Source organism: Emydura macquarii, unplaced genomic scaffold (genome assembly GCF_026122565.2).
Source record: "Emydura macquarii macquarii isolate MOO-44397 ecotype Brisbane River unplaced genomic scaffold, CSIRO-AGI_Emac_v2 contig_499, whole genome shotgun sequence".
Lineage (NCBI taxonomy): Eukaryota > Metazoa > Chordata > Testudines > Chelidae > Emydura > Emydura macquarii.
This window is the reverse complement of record NW_027130636.1, coordinates 357,631-378,117: the sequence shown is the minus strand read 5'-3', so window position 1 is coordinate 378,117 and position 20,487 is coordinate 357,631. Positions and strand designations below refer to the sequence as shown.

The following is a 20,487-nucleotide window of genomic DNA, read 5'->3' as shown; positions in this document are numbered from 1 at the left end:
GCACTCGAGGAGCGTGCCTGGCTCACACGCACTGCAAGCCCACTTTGTGCAATCACAGCACAGCGGCAGGCTCCCCGGGGGCCCTCGAGCAGGACCCAACTGTCGCTCTTGGAGCACCCAGTTGCCAGCCAGCTGGGGCTGTCGGCAGACGGGCCAAAGCTGCAGATAAGATCCTAAGTCACATGCAGATAATGTTTTCATTAACAAAAGGCTGGGTAACAATCTGCCCACTGATTAGCAGCCCGGCCACCGCTGCCAGCTTGGTGGAGCTGGAAAACAATCTGGATAAACCAGAACTGGGAAAAACAACAAATCCAGCCTCCTGCAGCGCCCACCGCGCTCCGAGCCTCACACCACGCACGTCCCACCGGAGCCTGTAACACAGGGTGTGGAGGGGGGGGCCCGGGGCCTTGGTCAGGGTGTCTCCTCTGGGGTGAATTCCCTCCTACAGAAGAGTGAAGCAGAAAAACATCAGAGTCACAAACTTTCTGACACCCAGGCCCCAGAGGGAGCAAACCGCAGAGAAGTGCAGGACGCGCTTTGGAAAAGGAGCCCTTTCTCTGAGCAGTCGCTGCTTTGCCTTTTTATTTTTAAAGGGACAGGATAGGATTTCTTCCCCTTGAACATCCCGATGCGACACTGGAGGCAGATGCCCTGGTGGGGACTTGCTCCACTACCTGGGGAGGAAGCTTGTGTTCAACATGACAGGGACGTTACAGGATCGGAGCCGAGCCAGAGGGTGGGCACTGAGTCCACTGCAACAGCACCCAGGGTCAGCCCTGCAGAGAGGGAGCGAGGCGGACCGATGCCCATCTGCGCTGAGGGAGGAGAAGGGCGGTGGCGGTGATTTCCTGCCCACACAAGGGACACAAGCCGGGGGAAGGTCTGGAAGAAGGGCTGTGCCCCGGGCAGGAGGCATGTGCCCTGTGTTGGACTTGGAGCACAGCACTGGAGCCTGTGACCATGCCAGGCAGGTGTGCGAGGGCAAGGCGTGTGAACTAGCTGGCGACGCTCCCTCGCGATTGTCACAGGTAGGCCCCCCACGGGCCAGCGCTGAGAAGTCACTAGCACCCAGCCCAAGGGGCTGGTACACGAGCAGTGGAATGAAAAGCCGGTGGCGCTCTCCCCCTGGTGCCCCTAGCGAGTGGTCCCTCACACATCACAGGTCCTGGCAATCTGGCCTCCCCTAGCCTTCACTCTGCTCTGGGGCTCGATTCGCAGCTGCGGCTGCCCTTCTCCGGCATCTCCTGTCTGTGTTTGAGCCCAGGCACAGCCTTCCCCTTGGGGCTCCGGTATTTGCTCTTCTGACTGTAAAGCAGGTTTTTCTGGAAGAGCCTGGGGATGGTCCCCTGGTACAGGAGCAAGGCTGTGAGCATCCCTGAAAGCAGAAACAGGGAGTTAGGCCCTGTCATTTACCATCTCCCCCTGCCACCCTTCGACACCCAGCCTCTCCTCTCTGCGGGCCAGATGGTGCCCTTCAAACTCATGCCATAGAACTGTCCCAACCAGACCCAAAGTCGCTGGAGTGGCCGTAACAGAGAGGCATTCTCCACCTGCAGAAGCAGGGCTGGGACTAGACCAGGTCACAAAAGAACGGCCAGACTGAAGTAGTTTTCTTTGGAAGCAGCCATCCAACTTTCATTTCACAAATTAAGGCTCTCGGGCTTATGGTAGAGAGGCTAACCTTCAAATTACAGACCAAGTGAAACCGCTGCAGCGTTTCTGAGTCTGCAGACAGCCTGCAACAATATAGCTCCAAGCGGTGTGAACATCACCTTGTCTTTCACGTCTCCTATCCCGCCCAGTCCAACATGCTTCATGCCTTGCAAAAAGTGGCCCCCACACCCCCTGGCCAGTTGACATTTAATACCCCTCCCCCCCCAGGCCAGTGTTTGGCAGATGACGTTTAATGCGGCTCAGTTTGGCTCTGGCAGAGTTCTGGTCTGGTTGATGGGCAGAAGGCAGGGTGACCAGATGTCCCGATTTTATAGGGATAATCCCAATATTTGAGGCTTTTTCTTACATAGGTACCCATTACCCCCACTCCCATCCTGATTTTTCACACTTGCTATCTGGTCACCCTAGGAGGAAGGGTGCTGGGGAGGGCGAAGAGTGGCTGGCTCCAAACTTACCAATGGCAACACCAGCTCCCCCATAATAAAAGAGTAGAAGGAGTTGCCACTGAGGAGCAGGAGTTGCCAATTTCTATTCTCAGCACTTGTCCCTTTTCTGCAGGTTCACTAACACGGCACACATGCGGGGAAGGCTTCACCCCAGCATGGCAGGTCAGCAATAAACTTCTGCACCTATTTGTGCCCTGCACACAGCTCACCTGTGAGGGGCCCCAGCCAGTAAACCTGCACGTACTCTTGCAAGACGTTCCCCGAGCAGTGAAAAGTCACTGTGGAGGCCAGGGTGGGGTTGAAAAAGGCCCCTGTGAAAGGCCCAGCTGTGAAGGAGGAAAACAAATGGTTAACGGGGCTCACATGCTCAAAATGGATTCGAACCAGCGCACACCGGGATGGAGGATAAAAAAAAGTTCTATTTCCAGAACTTTGTGTTTGAACTTTCTGAAAACTTTCCGGAAAAGCACAGACAAAGTCACCCTGCGCACCCTTCACTCGGCCCATCTTTCTTGCCTCCATGTAAAACAGATGCACGTCCCTCCAGCCTCCTAGCTGAATGACATCAAACCTCTGATAGCTACACAGTTCAGCCACGAACCTCACTAGCGCCAGAGGACACTAACCCTCATGTCCACCGTGGTTAACGCTGCAGAACATACGTTATCTAACTGCCAGGGCAAACAGCACTTACGCTGTCTGCAATGAAAGGTGATCAGTGACTAGTGAATGGTTCAAATGGCTGTAAAATGTCCACACACACGCCCCGCCCCGGCACGGGACCGTGAAATGATTGTTGAATTGTGTTTCTGGGGTGCTAGTGCTGCTGTCTTGTCAAGACGACCAGCCACACCACAGATGTGTGGGTGGGTGTCCTGTACATTCACATGGTGAGTACATCCAGTGTAGCAGAGCAAAATGAGTGAGATTGTTAAGAGGTGACTTGACCACAGTCCATAAGAACCTACATGGGGAGATTTCAGACAGGAGGCAGCTTTTCAATCTATGAGAAAAAGGCACAACAAGGGCAGCTGAAACTAGACAAATTCAGACTAGAAGTAAAAGGCTTTTATTAAAAAAAAAACCCACTGAAGGTCATTAACTCCAGGAAGAGACTTGCTTAGAGATGCCTGTGGTGGATTCGCCAGGGCTTGGAATGTTTAAAAATCAAGACCGGGAGATTTTTCTACAAACCCTGCCTTAGCTCCGACAGAAGTGATGGGTTAGGCACAGGAATCCCAGAGGGAAAAATCTTTGGCTTGCGTTATGCAGGAGGTCTGGCCAGATGGTCATAACGGAGCCTTCCGGCCTTAAAATCTACCAATCCTGGAGATGTGTGGCGCGTGTGGGGTCTAATGCCCAGGATCTGGGGAGGAGATGCACCCTAGCTTGGCTCTCTCTGGCTAAGCCCCCCACTTTGACAAACACTCATTTGTCCTGGGCTAGGGGGGCTCCGGGGTCTAGGGAAGGCCACAGAGCTCAGCGTGCAGAATGGTCCAGTGTTTTGGGCCCTAGTCTAGGACCCCAAAGACTCAAGTTCCAAGTCCCTGCTTTGTCACAGACTTCCTGTTTGACTGGGTCTCTCCATTCCCATCTGTACAATGGGGATAGCAGCACTCACCCGCCACACGGGGGGCTGGCTGCCGTACTTGGATGCTACCAGAATGGGGGCACTACAAAAGCCACAGATAGGGACGTCTGCTCTCTATTCAGTGCTGCACTCTGTTCCTCTAGCATGCGGGGGGCTCCTAAGATGCAATAGATAGTGCTTTACCTGAGACTGCTAGTCCTGAAGATGCACCGGGAGCACCTCTAGCGTACAGAGCACCAGCTGGATGCTGTTTTCACAACGTGAGCAGAGTGTGAACCCAAACTAGCATTGGTTAGGAGCTAACCACTATGTAACTGTAGGTCCCTGGAGCCGAAAAGCTGACTCATTAATGCCCCCCCCCCTCCGTTCCATCTACATTCCTTTCTTGAATCTACACACAGCTATGACAGGGAAAAGAAATGGAGAAAGCTCCTCACCTGTGTAAGCCAGGGTGGTTACAGTTAGTGCCATGATGGACGCTCTGTACACAGGGGGGCTGTGCTGGAACTTGAGACCCACCAGATGGAAAAAGAAAGAGCAGACGCCTTCCACAAAGAGGCCATGGTGCAAAGAGGTGTGGAGAGAGGAACTGCAATCCAGGGCCATTAGATTCTGGATGAGGTGGAAGTCAGTCAACTCCCAGGACCAGTAGCGTTTGGTGAGAATCTGTGCTGCCTCCATTCCCACAAACTGGACCAGAAGTTTGACAGCGGTAGCCACGAAGGAGGAATCCATAACCAGGAATTCTTGGAGAGAGACAGTGGGGTTAGCAGAAGCTCCATCAAAAGTCACACCATGAACCACGAAGAGAAGGAAGAGGAGAGTCAGGATCACATCTGGGCCAAAGCCACCACCCCAGGGACCGATCTCCACCAGCATCCTCAGTTCCAGGCAGCAAGCACACAACTGTAACGAGCTGGCCAGTTCTCTGACAAGAGTACAGTACAAGCCACAAGGCAGCAGTCTCTTGGAAACCTGCCTGACTACCTCGCAAACAGCCACAACGCAGACAAAGAAGGCAATGGAAACATTCAAACCCGCCATACCAAAACCCAGCAGAGATGGCAAGAGCGCAGCGAGCGTCACTGTTCAAAGAACAGATCGACCTTCTCCTCGTCCTCTTTATAAAGGCACTTCTAAGCCAACGTGGCACAGCCTGACAGGTCTCCAGACAGCCGGGTCAAGGGAGTCATCGGGAAAATCTACACGTGCAGCTATACAAAGCCATAAGGAGCTGACAGTCAGATTCTCGTATCTACAACAGCAGCTGCGGCCAATATTAAGGTATCCACTTAGCTACCACCAGCAGCCTTTGTCCCGATGCCTTCACCCCAATCAGAAGGGAGACACAGCCATGGCACCCATGTGACTCTCATATCCTCCTGCTTTAAAGATCAGCACCCTTGCAATTAGAGCACCACTGACCTGGAGCCTGGGGTTGGTCCAGCACTTGTCTCCAGTGCACGTTAAGCTGCTGGTTTGTTTTACAACTGGATCTAGCAAGTGGGGCCGGCTGCTGTCACCCCATGATGGCAAATCTGGGAAAGCCCAGCTCCTGCCCCAGGGGGGAGTACTGGTGAGGTTATGTTATGATCCTTTGGCTAATTTGTCCTGGCGCAGCAGGTCACTGCATAGATCTGCTGACCGGAGCCACTCGTGACGGCTTTGCTTCAGGTGCGCAGAATATTTGGGCTGCTTCTCTCTGTTTCAGTGTTAGGTGTTGGTTATTGTATAGTCCCAGAGGGGCAGGGAGCTGGAGGTGAAGGCCCTGCGCAGTAAACAAGGTGGTGATGAAACGGAAAGGCAGCCCAGAGCTGGGGTATACATAGGGAAGGAGGTGGATAGACAGCAATTTCTTTCCAGAGCCAGGCCAGGGAAGGCTAACTTCCTGGCATCCTGACAAGTCTTATCATTGCATTTCAGGTCTCCTCTCTCCTGAGGCTCCAAAATACTATTGGACCCTCCCAGTTTGAGAAGTGAGGGGCTCTCCTTGGAGAGCCAATATTACCTGTTGATCAGGGAGCAGGCCTCACTCAAGAATTTGTATTGGTCTTTCTTTGCCCTCGTGCCCCAGGTAGACAAAGCACGGTCATTTCTGTGTGCTGTAATCCACAGAAAGAGAATGGAGGGAGCTGAGATACCAGCAAGGAAAAGGAAAACCAGAGTAAAAAGATGATTTAGGCCTGGTCTACACTGGGCTTTTATATCTGTGTATCTACCTCTCTGAGGGGTGTGAAAAATCCACATCTGAGAGGTGTAGCTACACTGAGGTGCAGACCGTGCTTGCGTGATGGCAGAATTCTTGTTGGTCTAGTGACCTCCGCTCGGGGACCTGGATTACCTACGCCCATGGCATCGGTAATGTCTGCATTGAAGCGCTACAGCAGCTTTAGCATTTCTTCCCCCCTCCAGCGATCCATGGGTAGGAGACAAGCTCAAAGACAAGTTCCCAGCTCGCTGTCCCAGATGTGATAGATTTATTAGACCCCCATTTCTACAGGAGTAGTGGAATGGACACGCTTAGCCACGCATTCTACCACCACGTCCTGAACTCCCTGAAACAAGACTCCACCCAAACTGGTCTTTAATCCAGAATTGTTTTAAATCCTGCTGGAACACCTGAGGAAGTTTGTTGCATGTACAATTCCAGAGCCGAGGGTCAGCTTTGGCAGTAGCATTTGTTCCCAGTGGCCCACCGAAAGGCACATTAAGAACTAAACTGTGGGAGGGTTGGGAACAAAAGGAGTTGATCTGCGATTTGAACTCTGTTCATTTGATTGTCTACATCATTCAACTGCAGCGCTGGCCTATGCAAATCCAGTTTTCTAGTCATGTGAAATATTTACATTCTGGCTAATGTGGAGAAAGGATGGCCCCGTGCTTTGGGTATGATGCCTGGGGCTTCCGAGTTCCAGCTTCAATTCCCGGCTCCGCTACAGACTTCTGTATAACCTGGAGCAAGTCCCTTCCTCCGTTTCTCAGTTGCCCATCTGTACAATGGGAATATCAGGACTACCCGCCCTCCCGGGGTGTCGTGAGGATAAATACACAAAGGACTGAGTGCTCAGAGACTGCGCTCATGGGCCATACAAGTACCACAGATAGATGGTAACACTCAATTGCCCCAAGTGGGATCACAGCCCATGGCACTGGGCTCTTCCCAGAGACAGAATCCCCTTCCCCTGGTGAAGGCGATCGTGTCTGGTTAAGTCTCTCTCGCTGTGTAATCAACCTATTAATATCCACACAGAAACAGAACTCCCAGACACGACTGTCTTCATTCACTTTTATTTTCCCCAGTACAACCTGTACCCAAAAAAATCTCCAGGAAACACAGGTATTGAATTAACCTTGAGCTGATTAGGCACTGGACACAGTTGAAAATGGCTCCTTTGTTACTGTGTCAACTTGCAGAACATGCCACAACATGAAGACAGCGAATGCACATTTTGAACCAATCACAGGACTCCTCGACCCCTCCTCCCACCCCACTGTTACTCTGCTGGAAAGAGAACAAGGTTCTTTTCACTGAAGGCCCAGCAGTTAATTGTGAAGATATAAGCAACCCCCCTGGCTTTCTTTCCCTGCCCCGATGTTTGCAGAAAGAATGCTTCTATCCCTCTAGCATCACCGTTGATTGCTGCTGAAAGAAGCATGTGTTCTGCTAACCCTTTCCCTCATGTCTGTTAAAGATCCAGGCACCCATCATGGCAGCACAGAGCACGTGTTTGGAAATTCTTAAATTCAAAGTACAGTTCAGTGTGATCTCCCCATCCTTGGCTGGGCCCCCGAAAAAGGCAGAAAGCCAGCTTGGGGGGGGTTCTACAGAATAAAAGACTTTTACTGGGTTCCCTGCCCAACAGTTTCAAACTTACAATGTTGTAGCCATGCTGTTCTCAATCCACCCACTGACCTGTGAAAAGGCCCTACGAGGCAGCGTGAAATCACCAAGTAGTACGGAGTGGGGGGGAGGAGAGGGCAGCTCAGGCTGGAAATACCTCAAATGGTCTCTCTCATTTAGGGAAAGCTCCCTTTGGAAGCCAATGGGAGCAGCACCCCATGAGTAAGGACTGCAGGAGAGCAGGGTTTACAACCGTGGAGGGCAGGTAACTTTGTCTGATAAGAGAAGGTTGAAGGACTATTTGTACAGGGAAGGAGTCACTTTTTCCTTGGCTCGGAGAAAGGGACGCTGGTGGTAGCACACTACTGGTGAGGCTACTCCAGAGCAGACAGAATCCCTGAGATCAGAATAATCCACTTCCCCTAAGCAGACGATTCTCCAGAACCACCATTTAGGACTTATCTTTTGGGGGAAGAGGGGGATAGAACTCAGCAGCTAGTGATTCCCCCCTCCCCCCAACCTAGCTATCACCAATTAACTGGAATGCCTTGCTATAAAACAACCCTGTTTAGGAGCAGGAGGCAGAGCAGCAAACTAAAGCACCACAAGATGTTTTTTTCCATGTCTGACTCTTTCACACATCTTGAAAGCCAGTCTGCCTCTGAGGCTTGGTTCCAGTTAATATTCTCGACACATAGGCTGGGTGGAGGCCAGAGAATTTTACCATTCTAAGAACTGCTTGGACCCCCTGACAGTGATGATATAAACTGCCCATGCTCTCATGCAGAAGTGCTCCTCCTCCATCCAGCAAGCATAACACGGGCTCAACCTACACCACTACAGCAGCAGTGACTGAAGTCACAGCCATCGTGGAGCTGAGCTGACCTCAGACCTCTCAATTCTCCAGTTATAAGAGCAGGCCAGGATACATTGCTGTAGGAGGAACTAAAACATTTTAACCACCATTACACAAAAAGCTGCCACGTGGGCATGCTGCCAGAGGCTCCCTCCTTTCTTCCTAGCTTACAGCACCGAGAATATTTCCCAGCAGAGTAATGAGAGAGGATGATTTATGCCAAAACTTTTCAAAGATTGAAATGATGAGAGTCCAAATACCTGCTCCTTCTCAAATGAAGCCCTCTCATTCACTCATTTCATGCATTTCAAAGGTATAACTACTTTGGGCCATGCTTAGGAAATCACTATTGAAAGGTCTTCAAAGCTCTGTCCTGTATCTAAGCTGCAACAATGTGTGTGGCATATCCTGCAACTACATGACACCTCCTGCTCAAGAGAGGACTTGGAAAGACATTGAGTTACTAAGAAACTAATATAATTAGCAAATTATGTAATGACAGCTATGGCATCAACTGGTTTGCTATCTCACATTACTGCACAGGTCACACTGCAGAGTCACGTATGCAGCACACTTTGGAGTGCACTGAAATACAAAGGCAAAGCCACCTGAGAAGCAGTTCAGTAGAGATCCACTTGCTGAAGTGTTATTGCTGTAGAGCTAATATGGCCCAGTTCCCATTTTCATTTAAATTAACTGTGGTATTGATACTGATCTGAATAAAAGCAATGGAGCAAGGTCACCTGTGCAGTTATACTGGAAACTGTATCCAGCACGAACCTTTATCAGCCACATTCCCACTTTCACAATACTCATTGGATATTTCAGATCAGAAAAAATGTCTTAATATATGGAGTTACAGGGGAGTCGCATGTTTTTTCCGCCTTTCCAAATGAACCAATATGTTGTATTTTCCCTTGCCTTTCCCCTCTTTCCTGGTTTCCAAAGACAAGAGCTAAATTAGCAACCCCAAGTTCTCTCCTACACTGAATTTATTTTTAGGGCTGTCAAAATTTGCAACAATAATTTTTTAAAAACTTTAGGCATCTGGCTAATTTCAGGGTCATGTGGAACAGTGGCATTAAATGGAAAATGGCACTGACGTTTCCATGAAAAGCAAAATAAAAGATTCCTTGAATAAACTGAAAAGTAGGGAAAAAATCACAACCCATCCCTCTCTGTCTTAGCCAACACTTGAGCAAAAATGAAAATTTTACCCCACTATGATTTAGGCAATTTTAAGGTAATTTATTTTATTGGGTATAAAAGTTCCGACGCCCAGTCAGCTATATATAGTGAGGTTTATTTTCATCACATGCACAAAGTCTTCTGCATCCCTCCACAGACAGCACTACATAAAAGAAGTCTAGGAGAACCACAACTTATTTGGCTCAGAGGGATATCTGGAAAATCTCAATCATTATAACAATGAATGAACATTCTCTGGGAGATGTGTGAAGACAGCACCACAGATTTCAATGATGATACAAACCATTTGACCCCACACTATATGTGGGTCCCACTTTTCTGAATGCATATCACACAGAGTGCAAAAGCAGTTACATTGCAATTGCCAGAATACAGTTCTCTAAGGGTGCAGCTATACTGCAATAAAATGATGGTCATGGGTGGCCCAGACTCGCAGGGCTAAAAACAACAATGTAGACATTCAGGCTCGGGCTGGACTCTACAAAGGGAGTGGGTCTCAGAGCCCAGGTTCCAGCCTGAATGTCTACACCATTTTTAGCCCCACAGCCCAAGCATCATGAACCTGAATCAACTGACCTAGGCTCAGATTCAGTGCTGCAGGTTTTTATTGCACCATAGACGTAGCCTGAAGGATGTAGGAAGTGGTAGCAATAGTGGGTGGTTTTAACTTTCAGAGATGAGGGAGCACCCTGAGGCAGAGCTAGCATAGACAAAGCATTGCAAGAGAGGCAGAGGGTTTGATTTTTGACAGCACTGCACCCTGCATAGGCCTTCACACCTGTGCTACATGGGGGTACATCACTTGTAGAATGTAGCACCTGCAGGCTCCCCACTCAGAGCCTCATCATGCAAGGCACTGTACAAATGAGACAGAGTCCCTGAGCCACACAGTAAAACCCAAACCCGGCTGTGTACTACTCCCACTTTGCACAGGAGGCAAGGCAGAGGAGAACTGGCCCCTGCGTGTTGACAGGGTGTGGGGTATCACTGAGCACTCTGGTTTGAAAGGATGACACTTTGCATTACATGAGTCAAAACCTTGGCTACATGCGGAGTTCAGTAGCTACTTTGGTGTATCTGCTTTGTTCAAAAGGCTACAGAAATTATACAGGTCACCTTACTAACATTTGAGCTGTCAATCATGACGTACCATGTGGCACCCAGTATTTAAAGGGATATATCTTCCAGAGGGAAGGCTGCCTGGAGAGGGGCTTGTGGTCTAAGCCACGGGAACATGGAATCACTGCACATGGAGGCTGCGCTTCCCGGAGGTGTTCATGTGAGGATTCAACATACAGAAGTTACAGCACTGTTTTTCCTCATCCTCAAAGAGGATTAAAATAAGATGAGGTTCTTTTTGACCTTCCCTATGACGACACTGCTTCCCCAAGTAAGCCCTCTGAAGTACTGCATGAGCGCACACATTTGTTCTCGGTCACACACCATGACTGTTATTGCTGCCAGCTCCTGATCTCCACTCAGCTCATCGCATAATCCCTCCTCTCTGTATTGTTTGATAAGCAGCTACCAGGCACTAATAATCCCAAAGATCCTTTTAACAGTTTGAATCCACAACAGGAAGCAGTGAGCAAAAATTGCTTCCGTTTTGTGGCTTTTCAGTGTCCAAAATACAGTGAATCGGAAATTTGTCTCGTTTCTGGTGGACACATCACCATCACAACTTCTGGAGCCCTCCCTCATTGGACTAGCTGCTGGAACACCCAAAGTGTGACTGGGCATGGAAACAGACATTCATTTGACCTATGAAACCAGTCTCTCTCCAGGTCAGAGCAGGACAAAGTTGTACTGCTGCTGCCATGGTAAAGATAAATATAGTTTCCAGTGCTGTCAATTTATCTCCTCTCAATTCCCTGTAAATTTGTGTTACAGATTTCCCAGGTAGCCAAAGCTATAGTTAAGGTTACAGTCTGAGTTTCATTGTTTTCACTTGTTCACAATTCTCCCCAAAGTTCTCATTTGGTGACAAAACTGACCTTTGAGTCACCCTAGAGGTGACTCTTTGGGGGGACCCTTCAAGCCATTTCAGTTTTCTGCTCACTGTAATTAAAATGGAACAGCTCTCCAATCTGAGCACATCTTTCCTATAGAACAGTCTCCTATCTAAGTTCAGAGGAGAAAGGAAAGCAGTCCCATGGAAAGCACACACTGTGGGCACCTGCTTAGAATTTAGCAGAAGCTATCAATGCTTTCACCCTCCCTTTCGCTAGGTTACACGAGGCTAGGAAAATGGCACATTTTGTCTGGCATGATCAGGGGTAGCTACTTTTACTGGGCCAATTTCATGGAAACATGCAGCAAAATATAAAAGCCTCAAGAAAAGGAGAGAAATGATAGCTGTGAAGATTTCAGGATGAGTGCATTTTTGTGTAATCCTATAAAATTTTCCAACTCTAAAAAATTTTATTTTTATAAAAGGCCCAAGTCTTCAAAATTACACATGTTCCTCGTGGTTCCCTATGGAGTGGTGGCAGCCAAATGCAGAAAACCAGTAAGACATGCAATAGGGCATCTGTACACAATTATTGCACCTGAGCATGTAATCGCATAAATTGTGCTCACATTATGGGCACACATGTCCTTGTGCACAACTGAAAACCGCTAGTTAAAAACAGATTCACGTTTTCAATCTTTTTCCATTTCCAAGATTCAGCCATTCCACCCTTAAATCAATATGCTGCTGCCCTTATAATCCAGATCAGCCCTGTAGAAACCTCCTTTCAGCTAAACTGCAGCAGTGAAAGTAGGAACTCAATATTCCCTGAATCTTAGGGCTTCTCTGCATGCATGGTTGCACCTGTTTAATTTAATATGAAATTTTAAATCAATTTAGTTCAACAGATGCAATAGGGTGAGTGGATGTGATTGTTTTGGGTTTAGACCAAGCTTATTTTGGTTTACCAACTCAGATAAGGAATAGGTTTTAAAAGGACAAACTGAAATAAAAGTGTCCATGCTGGTGGTTGCTATGGGTTAACTAAATCAGTTGCAAGTTTGTGTGCAGACAAGGCCTAGTTCTCCTTAATAAGGAGTAAACACTAACATCCATATGGATTATTTAAATAAGCAGTTTCTCTTCCCAATTAAAAAAACCCCTAAAATTAAATTCAAGAACCATCTAATGCAACGTTAAAAATATGAATTCAAATGCACAAAAGCTACCATGATTAGGGAAATCAATCATCTGAAGAGGCAGAATACTGCAATATTCTTGCACATTCTAATGCCCCAATGTTTTGAGGCTGTAAACACTTCTGGAAGATTACTTGTTTCCACACATCTCTTACTTACTGGACAACGTTTGAGAAGGGGAAGAAGCTATTTGCTTAAGTAAAATGAAAGGAGAGTGTAATGGATAGATGCATGATGCAACCTTTACGTTCACAACAGAAAAATTGTTAACAATGGAAACTTCATCCAGATTTCAACCAAACCAGCATTGGCCCCTAGAAAGGCTCACTTTGTATGTTCGTTTCTTTAGTAACCCATTTCTGTACTGATAAACAGTTACTGAAGAGAAAATCCTGAGTCTATATCAACAGGCACTTCTGATCCAATACCATCCTGACCTCTTCTCACGGTTAGCAGTTAAGAGTTGATCTAAGGAGATCGTAGTCTTCTCTTTAGATGCTTCTTGCACTCTATTCTGCGTAACACTTAAATGGGACATTTTTAATGAAATATTGCAGTCTTGTCAGAAATAGTTTTACTGGAACTTTGTATTGCCATCAGCTTGATCAATGACTATTGACTTGTCAATTACAAATCCAACCACTAACAAAACACTACATGACAGTACTGTGGCCTTGGAAGATACAGTGCAGACAGTCTGGTCAGTTCTTTGCTAATGGTTCTGCTTTAGTAGCAGCCTCCCAGAAAGACACTGTTAGTTGTCTGCTCCATTAAGAGAAGGGAGGACAATCCAGATGTGCTCTCCTGGTTTCAAAGAGTCAGGAATGGTTACTGGAGGTAGGACTGATTTGCAAATGGAGTTCAGCAGCAAGAAAAGCCTGCAGTTGTCATCTGATGTTGCTGTTGTCATTGTTGATTAGGAAGGTTTGGAAGACAAAGAATAATCAAGCTGAGATACACCTCAAAATAAAAATTAACCACACTGAGAACAAAGTGTGCATAAAAACATTTAAATGTCATGCTTCAATTCAGAGTTATATAAACACTGAGAATATTCCCCTAAATCCCTTTAAAATATCTAAACATTTATTCTTTTATGCTACTCTGATCTTAAAAAGATATAAAGTCAGGAAGGGGAAAACAAACATTTAAAAAAGTTTATTTCTAGCCCTGAAAGAACAAAGTTATTAAACAAAGTAATCAAATACAGTAGTTAATATCGCAGAAACAATTAAATAACAGAATGGGATTAAATTAAACAAAAGGCAACATTAAAATCTGGATACAGTAATAAAAAAACAAAGCTTGCACCTACTTCCATTTCCATCTGGCAAAGTGAAGGAGAGAGAGAAAGCAGACCAAAGAGGTTTGTTCAATTCCAGCTACAAAAACCTTTAACAGTATCCTTGGTTTTCCCACCCTTTCCTGACAGCAGAGCTCAATTACTCTGAACTGCTCCGGAGCACATCTCTTGCAGCTACTCAGCACAGAAAAAGATACTTGCAGTGCGAATATTCAGATCAGAATATGACTTCAGTGGCATGTCTACTTGGCTGGAAATCGAGTTTGTTCCGATTTTTGCACTAAAAAAATCCTGGGAGTCAAGCATTGCCTGTACACTTGCTTACAAGCAGTGAGCTACCCATTTCTCCCCCCTATCTTTACTCCTGACCAATTACTGTGTTGTGCCATTGTAGCACTTATTCATATTCATTCATGATTGTTCCTGTCACCTGAGGTGACTGCTAGAGATCTGGGAATCCTGCATATTCCAAAGTGATATTTTGCTTTCAGCATCCACTCAAAGTCTGGCTATTCTCTCTTAACCTGCACTAGTTATTCATCTGGTCTGGACAGAAAAAATGAACTAGTCTCATTTCTTACCTGATCACTCATGGAGAAAAATGGACACTTCCTATTTTTGAACTATACTTGGAAGACATATGCAACATGTGTTCAGTTAGAAGACTGATGGCCAACCTACTGACATGCAAACTGCACAAAGGCTACACAATGAAGCACAGAGCAGCAACTTCCCTATGACTCTCTTCTTCTACTGACTCTCTAACTTTTTTCCCCTCACTTCACTGCAGAAATTAAACATTCCTATTATTTCTCCTCTTTCCTGGACCTTTCTCCTAACTTTGTCCCAATGAACTTCTGGCAACAGGAGCAAAAGAAACTTTACTGTATCATCATATACCTACAAGGGGTGCATCTGTGCACTTTTTAACTGTACTGCACAGTATCCTAGGCCACACGAGAAGAACTGGGATGCATTTTGGCAACTCCTGGGTGAGTTTTTTTGGAAAACAAAACTAAAATTTGAGAAATCACCACTTAAAGAGATACAGATACTGATCTGGACAGATTTGCTATTACAAGATCAGAAGCATGTTCTCTTTATCGATAAGACTGAACTAATAAATTAAAATGACTTACTAATTTTAAGTTTTTCTGCTAATTTCAGAACAAAATTATATTTATATGGCAGAGCAGGCTTTGCTACCAGTGGGAAAAAAAGCCAAGTTATACTCCTGCACCAGGAGTCTGATTTTCACAAAGTCCATTGCCAGCAATGGACAAACAGGGAGCCAATGATGAGAAAAGATTAAATATAATCCAAGACTCCTTGCTTCTCCCTTTTGACAGGAAGATTTTACGTTGAGTCTCATGCATCAAAACTGACCATTCTATTCTAACGGTAATAGTATATATATACTGAAAACCATTGATAAAGTCTATAATAGGAGAAACACATCGAGAGTATTCCAACCATGACATGGCACTTCCTTGGAACGAACTATGAGCATTCTAGAGCTTTATGGCTAGTGGATTGCATATTCTTTTGATGTCATCCTTCTCATAAAAATAATTCAGTTTGGTACCTGTTACATTAGTGGTTACAAGAACTCAAACTGAAGTGTGGTGGTGCTATTTGCTTCATGAATAAGGTATCTTGTTGGTGTAGAGCAATTTGCTAGTGCAATTTGTTGAAGGCTACAAAGTTCTGAGAGAATGAAACCCCATGCTATACAGGCTCAGGAAGGGGAAGCTGTTTTGTTCAGGTGCAGGCAGACCCAAAATCCAGAACAGACATTTCAATACCTGTATAAACACAAATTATTTTTAGAGAATCAAAAACCTTCCCACAGTAACCAGAACATGTGCAAATCTCTGGCTTACGCAATTTGTCAGACACCAAATGGAATCATCTCACCCCAGAACTTAGACTCTCTCTGCTTGACATGCACTGCCAGTTGGGAATGCAACATAACTGCTTAGCACCAAATTAGTGGCTATTCTTTCATGTGAATCATTTGGCACATTACAGGTACTAACAGCTCCTTATCAAAATAATCTGTAGGTATAAATGCAGCAATTTCAGTGGCTGAAATCAGGGACCAGGGATACTTCTATGGCTGCGACTGTTTCCACCTCAGCTGGCACCATCAAGAAATCAACAACTCAAGTTACTTGCTAGCTCTTATATGAAGGCACTTTTTCTTGCACAAAATCTCATCTTCTGCCATCCTAGCTGGTAAAATGTCTTTAGTGAGAAGGAGCCATCATGACATGACAACTCTCTTCAGCCACACAAGTAAGCCCCTTTCATGTCTGATGGAACTACTCTCCCTCCTCAGACTGTCTCCACAGAACAGCACTTCAGTGTTCCCAGAGGATCATAAGCTTCTGTTTGAATTATTAAAAAAAGTCTTGGATCTTCAGTTTTCAGATCTGATGAATTATTTGTTCTTTTGCTTTAGTTAGTAGAAATGGAGCGCACATAAAAATGGAAAAAAATAGCTCTAATACTTAAATCTTGACAACTCTAAGGTTGCTGCATTATTTGTTTTTGGGAATAAAATTACAACATATACAAAAATGTATTTGATACAAAGGAGGGAAATGTAAAAAAAGTCAAAGGCACCAGCATAAACCCCAAAACCCAAGTAAGAGCATAGATACAACACTTGCTTTTAAAACCACCCACTACACCACACAAGACATCCCTTCTGCCCTGGCCAACAAGTCTAGGGGAGATGGAAACAGAGAGGAAGATAATTGGGGTGAGGGTGTTCTTTCATCATAAACAAACATCTGCTCCCTTCTCCTCATATGTGAAGTTCACTGATGTGTCAACAGATCAGAGAGAGCTGAACTCTTCTCTTCCCCCTCTCTCCATACTTTTCTTAAAAGCACGTTTCATTTAAAGTTAGTTTCTTAAGTATCTGAGTCATTAGTTCAACAGTACAGTCCCAGCTAAACTGTACATAAGGGGGGAGGAGTAAGATGTACCTTCACATTTCTGTCACACCTGCTATTAATCGAGTCATATGGGAGATGGCCAAAGCAACTTGAAAAAAGACAGGTAAAGGAAAGGAAAGAGATCAGCAGATAAAATTAATGCCTCTCTCCAAAAGCTTGAATCTGTCATTCAAGTATTGAAAGTACCCAAGAGGGCACAATGAATGGGACCTGTAAGAGCGAAGTCATCAAACAAAAAAACCCAGGCATGGTAAGCAGGATTCCTGGGCCGTCTGCTAGAAAAGGTGAAAGGCCAGTGATTGAGTCTAAAATTCCTTTTGGACCCAAAAAAGTTTTACTTAAAAGTCACCATATTTCATTTCGGGTGTCTTCTGGGTGCGCATTTTTCCCTTTTGCAGACTTTTTTCAAACCCCCTCACAAGAGTAACAATTTTCATATATTATAAAGATTTTTAAAAAAGATGAAGGCCATGGTAACAATGTTAGCGGTTACTCTTCATTGCTTCTTTGGCTGCCAGGATCAATGGCGTCAAGCTAGACAGAGGTTTGGCCAGTTTCAGGAAAGGATGCTGCCAGGAATAGAGAAAAAGTAAATTAGTGAGAGTCAAATTTAAAAACAAACTATCGTATTTACACAGCACTTCCCATCCCAAGTTGGGAAAGCACTTCACAAAAGTACCAATATGCAGCACCTCATGGAGACATGCCCAGTGGAATGATTGATAGTAACACAGATTTGCTGCAGCTCTTCCTCCACAAAGCAATATCCAACATCCCTGGCTAGCCCCTGCCCTTGTCTTTCCACTAACCTTCCTCATACAGAGATATTCTTTTTTGATATTTTCCTACTATCTGGTTCTGTGTTCACTTTGCTGGCTACAGGAGCCTCTCTGCTTAACTTAAGCTGTAGTGTCACTGAAGAATCACCAGTGGCAGAGAGTAGCCAGTACTGATTGCAATAGAAGAATCATCTACATTTGAGTTGCAAATTTTGATTCCTGTGTTTCCCTACCACTATTCTCCATTAAACGATCCCTCAATAGAAAAAGGAAGACAAAGACAAGCTGATGTCAGCACTAGCTAATTACCATATTAATGACCTCTGCATTTCAAGCGTTTTGGTACTTGTACTTACCTGTAATAGCTCTTTGGCTGACCCTCTTTTCTCTACATCCATCTCCAAACAACGATTTAGAAAATCCCGGAATATCGGGGAGAGTTTCTCTGGATTTTGCAGCTCTGGTGTGCCATTAGTTGCTATCAAATACAAAGCCTGCAAAGAGAGAGAGAGAGAGAGAAAATCTTGTTACACCCAAGTCATCTGTTAAAACTAAAAAAACATGGTTTGCAATTCAAGTTAGAAGCAGCACTTATCGAAGCACCTCTAAAAGGGAAGGAGACTGACAGAGCAGATGTTAGCGTGTGACACTTCAGTTTCCTCGCTGAACCTTCAGCTGGGATGACTGCCATAATGGATGCCTGATGGAGGTACTAAAATGTCTTTTTTCCCCCCTGTTGTGATCATTTTCTTCCTGGTTGTTTTACATGATTAGTATAATGTAGACTATCACACATTCCCAAAATTCTGTCCCTTAAAAACATAAAACATGAATACCCATGGAGGGTACCTCATCTAAGCATGGCTAGTATGCCTTTGTATACTTGGTAACCATTATTCACCATGAATCAAACTCCCACCACTGAATACATGGGCAGGTTTCATGATGCAAAGCAATCTGTCAATGAGTAACTATGGAATAAGAGCAGACCAAAGACCAACTTCCACCCCAGGATGCTGAGATGGGGGGGTTGCTCTATGTGACAAACTATGGACAGACTACCACCACACGCACCTGATTTGGTTAAATGTTTGGGCACAACTTCTGAATTCACATCCCTCCACAAAGGGCTGGGAATGTTAGAGGCAGTGCATTAGGCCTGGTCTATACTTAAGTTAGGTCGGCACAGCTCATCATCTGGGTGTTATCACTATGTTGCCCTAACCCCCAATGCAGACACAGCTAGGTCAACAGACGAATGCTTCTGTCAACCCAGCTACTGTCGCTCGGGGAGATGGAGTTCCGAAAGTGATGGAAAATCCCTTCTAGTGCATGGCACCACAGCACTCTAGCTGTGCCCCTGTAGCATAGACATGGCCTCGGTCTTGAGTAGAAGGAATGTAACCTGCTTCTTTCCACTTCGTAGACGCTTGGAAGAATGGCATTGCGCACCTTCAGCAACTGTCACTTGTTCTTATTAATAGCAAGATGACTATAGATACTTAAGAATTTAGGGTGATGGACACTATAAATAGCATATCTAACATATGGAGAGAGTGTATAAGTCTCTTTATTGGCACATGCTTTGTACTGTATTCTTTGTAATTTAATAGTATTTACTTTTCTGAGTCTATGGAAGTTTACTGTTGGCAAAAGACTGTCAGTACTCAGTGATGAATTCTTCTACTTAATTAAAAAACAGGTACTGCCAACATGCCTCAACCATGTTCTGGAGAGACCATCTCTCAGGATGACAGGTTAGCACCATCCTCCATGTCTATTAGATCATCATCCTTTTTACTGGGAACTACCTGCACTAGTTACTCTTGATTTTTTCATGTAGATTCGTCCTTTAGAAGCTACATTTAGTGGACTAGAAAGCCATCAGCTGATAGCCATTTCAACACTTCTAACCCAGTTTGGATTCAAACCCGTCACCTAGAAGTTAAAGGTCACAAATCCTTTCAGAATATTTCTGAGCCACTGTTTTACATGATTGATTGATGCAGCACTACTAAAGGATGAAATATCTTACCCTCAGAGGGTTTTCATTAAGGTACGGGGGCTCTCCTTCCACCATTTCAATAGCCATGATACCCAGAGACCAGATATCCACTTTCGGGCCATAGGCTTTCCGTGTGACCACTTCAGGGGCCATCCAGTAAGGAGTCCCAACCATGGTGCTGCGTTTGCTCTGCTCTGGGGTGATCTGAGCACAGAAACCAAAGTCGGCTGCATGATAATAAAGGAATTAGTTAGTGACAGTTAATTCAGTGCACCCTAGTCTGCTGTGGACCCCATCTCAAGGCCCCAATTATCTAACCATTTTTTCTATTATTAGAGAAACATCTTTTACACCTGTACATTTGCAATCTCAAAGTTATCCTATACTTTCCATGTCAGAGCAGGAAGTCTAACCTACAAATTCATACAAACACTGAATATATCCTAATAAAATCCTACTTAAAGAATTAAGTTCTTTTAATAAAGGTAATTTGTGGTGCCCTATAAAACAGTGACGTTTTGTCTAGTCCCTCTTTCAAGCCACCTTGAATGCCAACAAAAAGGGACCAAGAACAACATGTGGGAAACTGTTTTTGTGCACTGGTATAGACTTTATATTATGTTGGATAATGTAATGGTCCTGAACCTGAAAAGATGACACCATC

At 45.3% G+C, this 20,487-nt stretch overlaps 2 protein-coding genes across 3 annotated transcripts in view; both read right to left on the bottom strand.

Annotated features, from left to right (window-relative positions):
* Nucleotides 1–1,152: 1,152 nt before the first annotated feature.
* On the bottom strand, nt 1,153–4,758 carry LOC137147015 (aquaporin-12-like). Its single transcript, XM_067538668.1, is given in 4 exon segments — nt 1,153–1,254; nt 1,257–1,378; nt 2,333–2,449; nt 4,152–4,758. Coding segments are annotated over 4 exon segments (948 nt in total).
* Nucleotides 4,759–13,913: 9,155 nt separating this feature from the next.
* The window catches only part of PAK2 (p21 (RAC1) activated kinase 2), a 68,849-nt gene continuing 62,275 nt past the window's right edge, over nt 13,914–20,487 (bottom strand). For both annotated transcript variants that reach the window (XM_067538697.1, XM_067538696.1), the window contains 3 exons: nt 19,854–20,050; nt 18,175–18,312; nt 13,914–17,608 (listed from right to left, as the gene is read on the bottom strand). In XM_067538697.1, coding sequence (XP_067394798.1) covers nt 17,522–17,608; nt 18,175–18,312; nt 19,854–20,050 — 422 coding nt within the window. In that variant the 3' untranslated portion in view covers nt 13,914–17,521. The remainder of the gene's footprint in view (nt 17,609–18,174; nt 18,313–19,853; nt 20,051–20,487) is intronic.